This window comes from Oryza glaberrima, chromosome 12 (assembly GCF_000147395.1).
Source record: "Oryza glaberrima chromosome 12, OglaRS2, whole genome shotgun sequence".
NCBI classification, from domain to species: Eukaryota; Viridiplantae; Streptophyta; class Magnoliopsida; order Poales; family Poaceae; genus Oryza; species Oryza glaberrima.
Window position 1 is genome coordinate 18,182,644 of NC_068337.1, and position 16,626 is coordinate 18,199,269.

A 16,626-nucleotide genomic window follows, 5' to 3' on the forward strand; every position below is an offset into this window, starting at 1 on the left:
TCCAATTTGGGACTGTGATTTCGCAAGTAAAAGGTCCAAATGGACTCCCTTATTATAGCTCGGCTTTAATATCCCTCAACCGCAAAATCGGATATAATGCTCCCTCAACTATCAAAACCAATTTAATTTGACTCCTCAAGCTGTTTGAATAGTAGTTTTGTTCTATGTGGCACACACTGGCCTAGCCTTTATCATACGTTGACGTCTACATGGATTATAATTAAGGAAAAAAATAAAAAAAGACCATAGGACCCACATGTAAATCCTTGCCCCATCTTCTTCCCCACCTATCCCTTTGCCTCTTCTCTTCCCTGTTCCTCCCCTCACACACTTCTAGCTCTAGCAGTTGGGCACAAACAGTACATCGAGAGGCGAGGAGGTCGGCATCGGCAACGGCGAGCCAAAGCAGGGAAGGGCACTGGCGACTCCTACCCTCTTCTCTCCCTCCCTCCTCTGCCAATACCCATGGAAACCTCAGTCACTACCCTGACGAGGCTCCTCTGCCAAGATGGCATCCCGCTGCTCCTTGCTAGTACCCGCCGAGGCAGCCGTTGTGCCTCTCTGCTCTTGCTTTGGCTTATGGATCCAGGAGGTCAAGGTCAAGGCATCCACTGTTGCTCCTCCTCCGCCGCACCAATCGACTCGCTCCAGCTCCTGCCTCAATCCTTTTCCCCGCTCCTATGCCTGCCACCCACATAGCTATCACAGCGACGATGGAGGACGATTCAAGCTCAATGGTGTAGACGAGCCTTGTCCCCCGTACTGCTGCTCCCAGTGGTACGGGAGATGGATGGCACCACGGCACTCGCTATCGTGCCAAGGAGGACCAAGTCCAAGATGGGTGTCATGGGGCTATGGTGGTGGTTGGTGGCGACGGGGTGGGAGAGGGGGGCTTGGGCTGCTAGTGCTGCAGCAGCAGCGGCTGGTGAGGGGATGGAAGCGACAGCGACGAGGAGATAGTGTCGGCGGTGGATGGGAATAATCATGTGGCCAGCGAGTGAGGCAGGGAGAGCGAGGGGAGAGTGAGGAGGGCGGGAGACAGTACGGGAGGGGAGGGGAGGCCACAGAGGCGTGGACCCACTTTATTTTTTAAATTTTTTCTGAGTGTAATTTACAAGTAAGCCCCACATATGTGCCACGTGGACAGAGGATGACTGGGATGCCACGTGGACGCCACATCAGCAAATACCATCATCAATACTGTTGAGGGAGTCATTTTGCATGGTTTTAATAGTTGGAGTAGTTGTTCTATCTATTCTTCGATTAAGAGATACAAATCAAATTTAACCTACATTTGAGGGATTTCTATTTCACAATAAAAAAAATCCAATCCAAACCTTTTTGGAAGCAGTCCAATTTAACTTCCTCAATATGGGTCATATACTTGTATTTGTCAACCGCAAAACCAGACATATTGACCCCCTCAACAATTAAAACCAATGCAAAATAACTCCCTAGATGTTTTATAAAGTGATTTCGCTGATGTGGCGTGGCATATAAGTCCACATATTATGATTGTAAACCAAAATGATCAATAGTATGGTTTTATGAAATTTTATGATCATAATTTCTGGGGTTATATATGTGTCACATCTTAAAACCTCTGTAGTTTTGTGTAACCTCAGACCATTAATGAAATTTACTCTCTTCTTACTCCCTCCGTCTAAAAAAAGGCAAACCCTAGGTTTGCGTGTCCAATTTTGACTGTCCGTCTTATATGAAAATTTTTTATAATTCGTATTTTTATTGTTGTTAGATGATAAAACATGATTAATACTTTGTGCGTGACTTGTATTTTTAATTTTTTTCATATTTTTTTTAAAAAAGACGGATGATCAAATATTGGTACGGAAATCTGGGTTTATCTTTTTTTTTTTTGGACGGAGAGAGTATTTATGAAAGGAAGATGATGTGGCCATGTGGGTACCTTTAGAGACTTATCTAGTTTCCCAGAAAGAGCTCGCAACAGAGTGCTTTTGCCACATCCTGGAGGTCCCAATAGAAGAGTCAATCTACAAACATGGGAGCACGTCAGATCACCTTAACTGGTAACACATTTTTTATGTTTACGGTCTTTTTTTCCATTAACTAAAATCCTTGAAACATGCCACATACCTGCAGGGTTTGATGATTCCACTCACATCTTCTAGAACGTTGATTTTTGCTCTTTCTGGTTCTAAGCCTAGCAACTTCACAAGGCCCTATATGAATCAAACAAAATGCTGGTAAGGTAAGTTAATCTATTTATGTACTCCCTCCATTTCAAAATGTTTGACACCGTTGACTTTTTAGCACATGTTTGACCGTTCGTCTTATTAAAAAAATTTATGAAATATGTAAAACTATATGTGTACATGAAAGTATATTTAACAATGGATCAAATGATATGAAAAGAATAAATAATTACTTAAATTTTTTGAATAAGACGAATGATCAAACACGTACTAAAAGGTCAACGGTGTCAAACATTTTGAAACGGAGGGAGTATATACATATGGTAATTGGGCATTTTGTAATAGCTCTCATGTAACTAGAAAGATCTGACCGTTCATTGACAGGATCATATTATAATGACCGTAGATTGTTGAGAGTCCGTGTTAAAGAAATCATGCAATTAAGAAGTTAATAAATAGTTAATGAAATTTATTGTTACATGAGGACTCTTGCCAATTTAATAGTTATGAAATTTGTAGTTGATAAATATTGTATAGCACATATACTCTTAATTTATTGTTTTATTAATTAATTTTTAACAAGGAATATAAAAAATGTTAGCAAGTTGTAACTGATGCAGGCTCTTATTTTAAGTGGAACAACTACAATTTCAAATATAATCAACACATCAAACACAATATTAGAATTATAATATTTATAGTGTTGATAATAATAATAACCCATGCAACGCTTGGATTGACAGCGAGTAAAAGTGTATGAATTTCCTAAATGATATCTATCTATTATCTATCTATCTATCTATCTATTATATACTAAAAGTCCATTAAGCTTCCTATAAACGCTCTCAAGCCGCCACGTGGGACTCCTAAAAACTCTCATATGCTGCCATGTGGCATTTTAATATATTAGAAACATCTAGCCGTCGATTTTCACTTAAACCAGTGGGTTCATTATTTTAGACTATGGGATTAGATTAGATTAAAAAAAGTTAGTCCCCCCTCCCATCTACCGCATGTACGTACGCCTGCGGCCACATCCGGTTAGTAAGCAGGTTACGTACGTACCCATCCTTTTTTTTACTTCCTATTTTTTCCTTTTACGTTTATTTTCATCTGTAATACCCTACAATATATTTATATCACATGATCTTTTTTTTATGCTATTGACATTTCAGCATATATTTGATCATTTGTCTAAATATAAAAATTATATAATTATAATAGTAAACCCTACAAATTTTAAAAAAAAACATCCAACCCTCGATTTTCACTTAAATCGGTGGATTATTTTATATCATTAGATCAGATCTATTAAAAAATAATGCCCCCAAACAAAAAAAAATCATGTGTACATATAAATACAATAGTAGTACTGTTCATCAGGGAAATAGCTAAAACAAATCCTGTGTACATACGTACTCCTACTATCCACCTAACTAAAACATTTCTCTAATATTGTGAGATGTGCTGTGATACCCTCGTAAGAAAAAAACCGCATGGATTTTAAAGAAGATGAATGGCCTAACATTATAAACGTTATTTAAAAATGGTAATTTCGTCCTTAGTGAGTAAATCACGTTTAATCCTATTAGTTCAAACCGCCACGTGGTACTCCAACAAATGCTCCTAAGCTGTCATGTGACGCACTAATAAATAATTACAAATTTTGAGAAAATAGAAAAACATCCAACCTCGATTTTCATTTAATTTGGTGGACCCACTTTTTTAAACCATTAGATTATATTTATTTAAAAGGCATTCCACATATATATATATATATATATATATATATATATATATATATATATATATACACACACACACGTACGTATACGTACTTCCAAAAGAAAGGAACAAAATACGTAACATTGATATACGCTTTTGATTTGTACATATTTTTTTTAAGTACATAAGTAACAATTTTAAGGTTGAGCTGTAAATTGCTTATCAAATTGGCTTCCTCATTTATCTTGAGCATGTTCTCCAAACTACTAAACTGTGCGTGTTGTGCAAATACATTCAATACATTTTTTTTAAAAAAAATTATTTTCATGTTTGTAATATTTAATACTTGATTAATCATGCGCTAATGGCCTATGTCGTTTTGTGTGCCCTACATAAGCTCAACCGATGAGATCAAATGTGGCAGAGAACGAATGTAGCCTAAGTAGGAGATAAATTAGATTATTTACTATAAAATTTAAAATTAAAGAACCAAGTTAACTATATTATTAAAAAAATTCATCACTTTGGATCATACATATTCTACGTACTAGCTATTATTCACAAATCCATACATTTTTAAGAAAAAATCAAATAGATTTTAGCGTCCCTTCCCTCTCTCTTAGCTATAAAACTAAAACTGAAACAATATAAAAGACTACCATGACGCCTCGCTGTCGATGGGTATGTCACCAACCACTGAGCCGATACATTTTGAGATTGAAGAAGTTACCACGGCGTCTCGCTATCGATGGGTATGTCACCTACCACTGAAAGAATAATTAGTCGTAAATGCCAATACCCATGTCAAATCTAGGACTTGAACCTGGGTGGGCAAGTTCCACCACAAAAAACCTAACCAGTTGAGGTGCGCTCACTTTGCAATAAAGTTGGATATTAAAACAACCATAATTTTTAAGCTACATTTCTGCAATACTCCTATGCCTTTTAAACCGGTAAACTATTAGTTATAATCGTTAGATCTATCTTACATTAAAAAAATAAGAATGTATTCGTGGTACATGATATTTTCAAAATATTACTGCGCAATTATATTTCGTCGTTATCGTATTCATATTAGGCTGCATGGAGCCTCTCACTCACCCTATAAGAAATGTTCATATATGATCGCCTCTCAAACTACATCAATCATATTAGACTATATAAACCCAAACATTTAGTGGAGCTTCATGTTCCATGTAATTAATCCTTTAATGAACTATGATATAGAAATGCAATTTCAAAAACACCTTATTTTTACTTTCGTTGACATGTTTTTTTAAAAAATAAGTCTACCTTAATTTCAAATGATAAAGAAGATTACAAATAATTACTTATAGATATTATTTAAATATTATACAGTATAAAACTAATAGGTTAGAAAATTATAAAAGCAGTTAATACAGATGAAGACAATTTATGGAGAAATCATGGTAGATGTTCTCCGTTTAATATTTCGCTCTTATAAATATCTCAAACTTAGCGTACGACATATGCCCGCGTGAATGCGCGGGCTACCTTCCTTGTTCAATGAATAGTTATTGCTTCAGATGCCGCTATTTGATCCATAACAGAATCAATCATGTCAGAATTGTCTTACTGAGAAAGCTCCCTTGGTACTATTCCATAGCGACGGCAGATGATCTCCATTCGCAGTTCTGCACTCTGCTTCCACAGACAGATTATTATACCTCACCTCTATTGCTGGCAACTTGACATCAACTCTGTGGATATGAATCATAGAAAAACAACTGTTAGAAACACATCTCAGGTGACTTTGTTAATCTCAAGATATATCGGTCCAATGTTTGAAAATGCTCATCGGTTCACAGTGTGCGCGTATGTTTATAAGGTGAAAATGCTCATCGGAACACAGAGTGTGTGTATGTTTATAAGGTGAGTGTGCACTGTATTTCGGAAAAGAAAAACAACAGTTGTATAAACAGAGATTTTTATCTTCATCCAGATACACATAAAACAGTGCACTGAAAAAATAAATAAAAACGTGCCTGTCAATTCTTTCCTTCTGTCTGTGCAGGAAGCGGAGATGGTCATCTTGGACATTCTTCAGCAGATTGTCGAAGAACAAACGCCTCTTCAGAGCTCCCGACTTGCTGCTGTCATCAAGCAGCAACAGGTTCTCACGCTCATGCTGATCGGTGTTTGCACTACCATTATTCTGCTGCCGCTGCACATCTTGCACTACCAATTCTAACTCGAACTCATCGAGATGGTGCTCATCATCATTTGCAGTACAAGAGGCAAATTCTGGATGGTGTGATGATGATGAGCTCATCGATCTCTACCTCTCTCTTGCCTTTGCGAAATTGCCTTGCGTAGTCTAATTAAGCATCTGTATGTCTTATGTAGACAACGGATTGATTGGACTCTCACTACTAAGTACACCAGTCAGCAGTCAAGTCCATACTGCAGTGCAACAAAAAAGTCCTCGTCCTTGACCACATAGGAGTTACTCCAAGACAAAATTAAACATCTTGGTGTATCAAGGCAGCGTCTACAAGGGTGTGCTCCACAAGTCCGCGATGAAGGTCGCTGTAAAGAGGGTGCCACATGAATCATGGCATGGGATGAAGGAGTTCATTGTAGTGGTTGTAAGCATGCGACAGTTGCGCCACCCCGATCTGGTGCAGAGTGCAGTTGCTAGCGAAAGGGATAAGTACTTCTCTTGGTCTATAGTTACATACCAAATGGTAGCATGGATAAATACCTGTATGATTGTAGCAAGGGTATATCGGATTGGCCATCATCAGGGAAGTAGCTTCGGGGTTATCGTACTCCATGAGGATTGGGAGCAAATTGTCCACCGTCAAGATATTAAAGTAGGTAACGTACTCCTGGATGACCAGATGAATGGGAGGTTATTAGGGGATTTGGGCGTAGCAAGGCTTTACGATCATGGGTCAGATGTGCAGACCACACATGTGGTTTGCACTACGGGATACCTATTTCACGAACTAGGATAGACTAGCAAGACTACCCCCATCCATCGTTGTGTTCGCCTTTGGTGTATTCTTTCTAGGGGTCACCTTCAGCGCAGACGAATTGAGCCAGGTAAGAGAAACAACCGCATCATTCTCTTGGATTGGGATGTCGAACATTGGCGTAATAGTCTAATCACTGAGGCAGCAAATCGACACTAGGATTCTAAATAGATGTAGTCTTGACGAGGTTTCTTTAGTGCTAAAACTCGGGCTTCTGTCTCACCCACTTCCTAATGCAAGACCAACAACGCAACAAGTCATATAGTACCTCGAACTTGTCACCGGCATACCTTAGCTCAAACATGTTGGAGCGGATGTACATCACTGAGTTGGATAAGAATATAATGTAAATAAGTGTCGTCGACGAGTTTAATTGGGTATCATTTATGATTTCTTCAGATGAAGGTGAAATGCATGTTGTGTTGGAATATTTGAGTTAGGCTCGATTGTACTTGTCTCTAATCGGTTCTCTTGTTATGGTATTCATTACAAGTAAGTGTGTATATCCTTGTAACTAGTACTTTGTGGAAGTTTGTGTTGTTTTCTAATAGAGCAATTCTACGGTTCTTGAGGAGGTACCATGAGGTACCTCATAGTACCTCCTCATAGACCGTAAAATTGCTCTTTTGGTCATTTGCTAGTGTACATGTCGGATACAGCATGGAGTGTATCTCGCCTATCTAAGTTACACCTTAGGAGTAAATAATCTCTAGTGGTAAAACATGGTCAAACTTAAAAAATAATTTAGGACAAACCCAATATTTACATCTTATAATATATCTTAGTAAAACCGACGTTGAAATTTCGACCTATACTTAAAAGAAGCTACAACAAATTATAATGGATATTCTTAGTCGAACGACTAACTGACCAAAAACAAGAAAAGTACTTAGAAAAGACTACTCCATCCGTCCCAAAATATAAGAACTTTTAGCCCTCAAGATTTGTCCCAAAATATAACAATTTCTCCACCAACATTCTCTTCCCAACCAATCACAACTCTCCACCATTCGCTTTTTCCACCTACCTCCACTACTCAACCAATCACAACCCTCCACCACCCTCCACCATTCATTTCTACATACTTTCTTAATAACCGTATCCAACTCTAAGAATGCTTATATTCTGGGACGGATCGAGGGAGTACAAAGAGAACACTTCCATCTATGGATATTAGCGGGAATATGCAAAAACATTGTGCCAATTGAATTTTGCTCACATCATTGCCAACAAGTGACGTTGAATCGAAGCAAAAGATAATATCCAAGAGTAACCGAGCTATAAGTAATCAATTTCCCACATAGAACCTATCACCACTACAGTCGTAGAAGTCGATCCCAGTTGGGACACTGCTACAAGATGCCGCTCCTTGCCCCCGTTCCAGTTGCTGCCAACCTCGCACTCACGAAGGTCACCACCATTCATGACTCTCCATGCGCAGCAACACGCTATTTGCACCATTCACCTTGGGCAACTAGATCCGAATGCTTCGTCGCCGATCGTCTGTTTTCACATGCAGTTGTTGAGCTTAATTAAATATGTAAATAAATATAGTAATATTTTCAAACAAATGCATGTGACGGGTACGGTCGGCGATGAAGCATTCCCATGAAGAAGCTAGGAACGTCGCATGAAGAAGCAAGACCCCGTCACCGTTGTGAGCTGGGCCTGATGCTAGCAATGACGGCGGTGAGGAAGGGCATATGCAGATTGGTTTATGCGGTATAGTTAAAAAAATAAAGATAATAATAAGAAAAGAAGGAGAAAAATATTATTTTGAAACTAATTAAACACCTAAAATAGTTTATTTTGAGAATAGAATGAGCATAGCTTATATGGTACTCCCTCCATTTCAGATTATAAATCGTTTTGAATTTGATCAAAGTCAAACTACTTCAAGTTTAACTAAGTTTGTAAATAGATAAATATAGTAAATCTATAATTAAATATATTTTCAGAATATATTTGTCTTGGGAAAAAAACACAACTACTTTGTTCTACAATTTTGGTTAAATTTGAAGTAGTTTGACTTTGACTATAGTAAAAACAACTTATAATCTTAATATGAAAACAACTTAGATGACTAGCTGTAGCCTCAAACCAAAAATAAACTGGTCTTTGATTCAATATTGGTCTTGTTGCTGTCTAATACTACACCGGATCCTAAAATAACTTTATTTTTTATCCATCCCATACGTACCAATACAAAGATAAAAAAAAGACTAGAATGCCCTTCACTTTAACATACCCCAATACAATTGCCCTATTTTCACAAACCCCAATGCATTTATCCTCCACTTTTACAAACTCGATACAATAATTATTTAAAAGATAAAGTTATTCCATTATTAAAAAAATTATTTTGGGACAAATAAAATGGTGAAAAAATAAAGTTATTTCGGGACGAAAAATGCAACACTGATGACTGAAACTGCTGATCCAGGAATAATCCAACCCCAGATGTCGATTCATAAGAAAGATACAAAGGAGAAAGGTGCATCGAAGCATCATGTGTACAGGGTCGTATATAGCCCAGCCCCTCTGATACGTCTGCTTGACCATTAGAATTGATATGCCGATACTCTCAACGAGATGCTTGAAAAAAATTGCAAAATGTCTCAGCAGTGGTCAAAACATTTATGGTCTTAACGTAAAACAAGTAAACAACTGGTCTTGGTGACTAGCATGATATGAAATCGTTTTTTCATGAGTCAGCAGGACGAAGATGAATGGTTAATTACTTTCACCAACCATCTTTCTTTTACCACGCATGCGCTGTGTGACAGCGGCGGAGCAGTTTTGCAGTGCAGGGCACGGCGTTTGCCCAGCTCAAAAATACTACTATTACAGTTGAAAATGTAGCCAAAATTTTCAACTATAGTAGTATACATTTTTGACTAAAATATTTCTGAGCTGGAATTCCTCAACAAATCGACACGGACGAACGACGATTCTTGACAGTTGACAGTGTACAAGTACACAGCTAATTAAGTCAAGTAGAACGACAACGACTTGATAGTCTAGTTTTCTCCGGCCGGCTGCAGGTCGACGCGCAAATCTGTTGGAGAGAAAAAAAAACAATTTTGGAGAAAAAACAATCCAAATTTGGAGAAAAAACAATATGCATTGATTGCATTATTGTCACTACTCACAAGTGATCAGTCAAGCCCAGACTGCAGCTCACCAAAGTCCTCGTCCTTGACCCCATGTCTTCCAATCGACAGGTCCGTGGACCAAGAGAGAGTTTTCCCTGCCGGCGGCTGCCGGAGATGCCAACAAAGAAGGTCTTCTCTTGGCCTCTTAGACCGCGTTATTCCGATGCTAATAAAGAGACTATTCTTGTCTGTCTTAAAATATAATTACCTTATAATTTAGAAATCCGAAACAAGCAAGTACTCCCTCCGTTTCACAATGTAAGTCATTCTAGCATTTACTGTATTCATATTGATGTTAATGAATCTAGACATATTAACATCAAATGAATATGGGAAATGCTAGAATGATTTACATTGTGAAACGGAGGAAGTACCAAATAGTATTGTCAGACGACAATGAGTACGACCGTCGCCAGTTCACCTATAATCCCATAGCTTTGCGGGTTAATTTAGATGCTATAAAAGCCAAAAAGTAGAACCATCGAAAAAGATATAGTTGGTCTTCAAAATAGGATTTTCAATACTACAAAACAAAATTTAACAAAATTTATTACTCCAGATATATGCAAGTTAAACTTGATCAATATAAATATCAAATCAAACGTGCTTAAACACCCCTTTTAGATTACATATATACTCAACTTATAATCCATTAATTTCAAAACTATTTTCAAAACTCATTTACATTTTTCTCTTTGCCAAATAGCTTTGGTAACAAATGACTACAGCATTAAAAACATCATTAATATAACATGTGCATTAAACTACTTATGATTGTGGAATTAGTCGACGGCGGCGGCAAATTATTTGGGAGGAAGAAGATGACACCGAGCTCCAATCTCGCGGCACCAATCAAGGGGTTTCTTGATCCCAACATTGAGGGCAATGCATCCATTTCCCGGTGAACCAGAGGATGAATTCCTCGGTTCACATTTGGAACAGATAGAGGGCGTGCAGGAGAGGCTGTTTGGCGAAGCTAGGAGGTTAAAACATCAAGTCTGCCATGGCGGTCTTGGTGGGACACACTTTGGTTGCTTCGGCAAAGCACCATCGACGCAATGGTGTGCACGGCCCACGGAGGAGGGTGAGTTGGCATGCGCGCATTCTGAGGTTGATTGGCGGGGTCCATGGCTACTTGGGCCCAGTAGTAGTGAGAAAGAGAGTGGGGAATGGGACTAGAGGCTAAGGCTGGGTTTGATCGAATCTTCTACTAGGCTGGGCTATTTTTATTTTTTCCATGGAGCACGCTTTTCAAATTAAAATGGTGTCTTTCGTACAAAAACATTACATATAAGAGTTTCTTAAACATCAAATAAATATATTTAAAAATTTATAATAGTTAATACTTAGTCAATCTCGCTAATGAGTTGTCTCATTTTGCGAGGACAGATCAGCTCGGCCGAACCGAATTTTTGAACGCAGCCTAAGTGTCATGATGTGGTCAGTTAGTTGTTTTCGCCCGTTTTCACCAAGTTAGAAAATGGTTAAAATTGTGACAAAATTACTGGTGCAGTGGTTAGCATTATGGAAAAATTGCACAGGCAGACGTGTTAGGGTTGATTAGTGGTGAAACTGTAAAGTTCTCTATTTGTTAAGGTCAGCTGTTGTGTTTTATCACTTAGGGGTTTTGCAGTGTCATTTCATGTGGTTACATCTGGATTCAAATTGAGCAAAAAATTACTAGTAGTATATGAAAACTTGGTTAGTACTTGGGCCAAAATGCACTAGAAAAGGAGATAGGATTAAAATGTAGTGAAATTGTGAAATAGGTTTATTGTTTTTATTAATTAAATTGCATATGGATTTATTGAGGTACTAGATCAAGTGATAAAATTATGAAAAACAAATATAGTATGTTTTGTGCGATGTTTAGTATTTTTGGAAATGTTTCCAAAGTTTTTGACAATCAAGATTTTTGTGTAAATTTTGCTAAGTTTATTTAATGCATATAAAACTTACTATGAGATGCAAGAAAGAAAAAACAAATCTCAATGAGTAAAGCACATAGGGGGGGATTTTGCTTTATTGATAGAAACATTTGATTCACAAATTTGCAAGGTATATTTCGTGGTATGTTACACACTATAATTCATATGTTTTTACACACACAATATATCAATCCAAATTATTACATTTTCTATGTAGTTTAAATTAATCTCCAAATTTTGGTTGGTCCATCGCGGATGCACACGACTCTTTTTTTTTTCTTTCAGTGTGCTGACACCAACCATTGTAAGATCCGTAGATAACTTGTTTTTATAGGATCTGTAGATAATTGCAAAATTGATCGCTCGATTTCTATTCAAGGCCGTGACGGTATACGGTGGGCACAAGCACGAGAGGTGTCTTGCGGTGACAGACAAGCCTCCCTTCTTCCTCCATGCACACATTGTCCGGCGTCGTCCCCTCCGGGAGTGACCACTGGAAGGCGAAGAGCAGATTGGCGAGCGTAAATTCAACATTGGCCATGGCCATGGCCATGCCTGGGCATATCCGCCGCCCAGTGCCAAATGGCATCAGCTCAGGATGGTCCCCCTTGAAGTCTATCTCGTTTGCCTCGAACCTCTCAGGGTTGAACTCCTCCGGCTCATCGGGCCAGCTCGCCGGATCTCTACCGATCGCCCATGCATTGACGTAGATCCGCGTCTTGGCCGGCACATCATACCCGCTGATCTGAATGTGCCGCATGGTCTCTCTTGGTAGTAGCAGCGGGGTGGGCGGGTGCAGCCGCAGGGTCTCCTTCACGACCTTCCTAAGGTAGCTGAGCTTCGTAATGTCATCAGGTTGCACCCTCCCGTTTACACGCACCGCGGCCCTGATCTCCGCCTGCACCTTCTTCAGCACCCGCGGCTTCCGGGCCAGCTCCGACATTGCCCACAATATCGTCGCTGCGTTCGTGTCAATACCAGCAACGAAAGTCGACTGCACATCATAAGGTGATTAATATTATCAAATACTCCCTCCGTTTCATAATGTAAGTCATTCTAGTATTTCTCACATTCATATTGATATTGATATTAATGAATCTAGAAGTATATACGTACTAGCTATACCTTAGATAACGCTTTTCTTTTGTTTAAGAATGCCTATATTCATGCATGAACTGTACGTATAAGTGTCGAATTAATTTCTATATACTATAGCCTTGACATTTCCGTTTGAAAATATAAAAAGTCCTTGCTTTATGGAAAGTTAATATTATTTTTTTTACTAATAGTTAAACAAAAAAAATATATGTATAGTGTTATGAATGTACTAGTATCTAAAAATAAGTTATATTTTAAAATATTTTTTATGTTAAATTTAAAATTATTGACAATATATTATGAAAAGGAAAACTAATAATCAAAGTAAAATGTTGGAGCTCGTGTGAAAACCTAATACGCCTTATATTTTAAAATGGAAGGGGTAACATACAAAGATTATGGCCTTGACGTTGTCCTTGGTGAAGCTGAATGTGCCACGAGGCTCGTTCTTCTTCCAGTGGCCGATGAGGACGTCGACGAGGTCGCCGCCGTTCTCCGGCGGCGCGCGGTTAGGGTCCAGGTGCTGCTCGATCACCATCTCGAAGAAGGAGTCGAGCTGCCGGAAGATCCGCTCGCGGCGGGCGGCGAAGCCGGTGAGGCGGTCGACGAGGCGGCCGACGGCGGCGGGGAGCTGGAGGTCCTCGGCGGAGGACCCTTCGCCGGAGAGCATCTCCATGACGTCGTCGAGCACGTGCTGGAAGTTCTTGTTCTGGGAGAACTTGTCGCTGCCGTAGATGTTGCCGAACGCCACCGTGCCGATGATCCCGTCGGAGAGGCTCAGGATGTGCTCGTCCAACGCCAACGGCTTTCCCTCCGCACGGCGTAGAGTGCTTAAGAGTTTCTCCACCTAATTATGAAGTAGTAAAATATGTGAGATTTGCTCTGGTCTAGCGAAGAGATATCTCGAGGTACTGGTACCTAACAGCACTAAATCGTTTCTAATCGTTGGATCTACCTAAACAGGATGGGCATTATTAGATCCAACGATCAAAATTGATTTGGTACCGTGAAGTACTGATGCCTCATATTAATATCTTAATACATATCAAACTTACATGACATATATAAAAGATAGCTGAACTAAGAAACCATCCTCTAGATAAAACCATACAACAGTAATGGATGAAATCGAATTTCACAACCGGTTTTGTTACACTCACCTGCTCATGACGTGCGTACCAAGCAGCCTTAACGCGGCGCGCGCTGAGCAGCTCGACCATGAGAAGCTTGCGCACCTCGCGCCAGTACGCGCCGTAGGGCGCGAAGGCCACGTTCTTCATGCCGTACGTCACCCGCCTCGTCCCCGCGGACACGGGCCGCGTGCAGCAGTCGAGGTCGTGGCCCCTGAGCGCCTCCCACGCCGCCTCGGCCGAAGTCAACACCACGGCCGACGCCTTCCCGAGCCGCAGCCGCATCACCGGGCCGTGGACCCGGGCCAGGTCCCGCAGGGCCCGGTGCGGCTGCGGGCCAGCTAGCTGGTGCAGGTTCCGTAGGAGGGGAACCTGCTCCGGGCCCGGTGGCATCTTGAGGCGCCCTTTCCTCGCCAGCAGCAGGAGGGAAACGATGACAGGAAGGAGCCCTGTGAGGACGACGGGCTGCCATTGTTGGGGTAGGGAGAAGAGCAGCGAGGTGATCAGTGAGATCGCCATTGATTATTTTTTGGACAACTATACAACTTCTTCAGCTTAGCCCGTGTACGTGTGAGTTATATTCCAAAGTATGTTGCGCAAAAGGAACAACAGAAGAGAGGACGTGCCGAGTACACATCTCATCGTAACTATTTAAAGGCACGTATGGCTACGAGCTCACCGTTGAGACATCCAACACATAGCTAATTAAGTCAAGTACTCGTTCATTTTTTATTACAAGTTGTTTGATTTTTTTTCTTAATCAAAGTTAATTAGATTTGACTAAGTTTATAAAAAAAAATAGCAATATATATGCGCCAAATTAGTTTCATTAAATCTAATATTGAATTTCTTTTAGAATTATACAGTACAACGCACGCGCACTCACCCCTGTGAATACACGCATGCAAACCCTACCCCTATGAGCATTTTCGAAGACTAGGCCGGCAAATCCTAGAGATTGACGAAGTCACTACAGACGCCTCGCTGTTGACGGGTACGCCGCCTACCACTGAAAGTTCAATGCCGTTAAATCCTGGAAAATTCGCTTCCATAGGGAGTCGAATATATATATTTTGATACAATGTTTGTTTTGTATTGAAAATGTTATTATATTTTGCTATAGACTTAATCAAACTTAAAGAAATTTAACTAATAGAAAAATCAACGGAGGAAGTACAACAACTTGACAGTCTAAGAATTTACCGGTCATCACTCTCCTCAGTCAGCAGTCAGGTCCATACTTCAGCGCAACAAAGTCCTCGTCCTTACCACATTCCATTCCATCCATACCTTCCTTCCAGTTGGTAGCTGGCCTGTTTGGAAAAGAGGGACTTATTTAAGTCCCTGTCACATGTCAGATCAGTTGACACTAATTTGGAGTATTAAACATATCCTAATTACAAAACTCATTCCATAACCTTGGATTAATTCACGAGACGAATCTTTTGAGTCTAATTACGCCATGATTTGACAATGTGATGCTATAGTAAATTTTTCATAATTATGGATTAATTAGGCTTAAAAAATTCGTCTCGTAGATTAGCTCTCATTTATGAAATTTGTTTTGTTATTAGTCTATATTTAATACTCTAAATTAGCATCCAAACATCCGATGTGATATGGACTAAAAAATTTGAAATGGGCTAGACACACCAGCCAAGTGAGAGTTTTCCCTTGACCGCGTTACTGCAAGGGAAAATCAAACGAAAATATCTTATTTAATTAGGCCAGCTTTCTCATTTTCCGTTAACACATTTTTCAAAAAAAAATCTTTTAAAAATCAAATAAAGCCATTTTAAAAGTTTATAATAGTTAATATTTAATTATTTATGTGCAAATGAATTATCTCGTTTACATGCCACCAAAAAGCTAAAGAAAAGCTTAAACTACCTTAGTACAATTCAGAAATCCAAATTAATCTAGTACCAAATTAAAGCAGGGCATTTTCCTGACCTTGCGCAACACTATCTACAACGTCTGAGCAAATTGATGCAGAAGCCATGCCTCTTGAGCTTTTCCACTCGATCACTCTTGAGCCCCATCTACTTACCGGTTTGTTTGCCTTTCGGGTATTCCTTCTAGAGGTCGCCTGTGGGTGGAGGCCGATTGAGCAAGAGAAGGGAAAATATGGATTAGGCTGTCGAATAAATTGGTGGATCCGCCATTTTACACCATTGAATTAGATCTATTATTAAAAAATAATAACTTTCTCTTTGTATGATTTAAGCACTACTATTGTTGCCATGTACGTACAAGTTGATACGATGCAAACCACGTCCTTCTCCCGTGCGTACTTACCTAAAAAAACAAAACAAATAGTTTACGTACTGTTCACTGAAAAGAAAAGAAAAAACAGTACGCACGTACATAGAAAAGACAATAAAATAATACATCATAAAAATCGATGATCTGTTTTT

The 16,626-nt window shown here is 39.4% G+C and overlaps 1 protein-coding gene across 1 annotated transcript; it reads right to left on the minus strand.

Annotated features, from left to right (window-relative positions):
* Window positions 1-12,069: 12,069 nt before the first annotated feature.
* LOC127757956 (4-hydroxyphenylacetaldehyde oxime monooxygenase-like) lies at window positions 12,070-14,734 on the minus strand. Its single transcript, XM_052283545.1, has 3 exons — window positions 14,240-14,734; window positions 13,471-13,926; window positions 12,070-12,975 (listed from the first exon to the last, which is right to left on the minus strand). The coding sequence occupies exons 1-3, from the start codon at window positions 14,726-14,728 to the stop codon at window positions 12,352-12,354; spliced, it is 1,569 nt and encodes a 522-aa protein (XP_052139505.1). The 5' UTR covers window positions 14,729-14,734; the 3' UTR covers window positions 12,070-12,351.
* Between the last annotated feature and the right edge of the window lie 1,892 nt (window positions 14,735-16,626).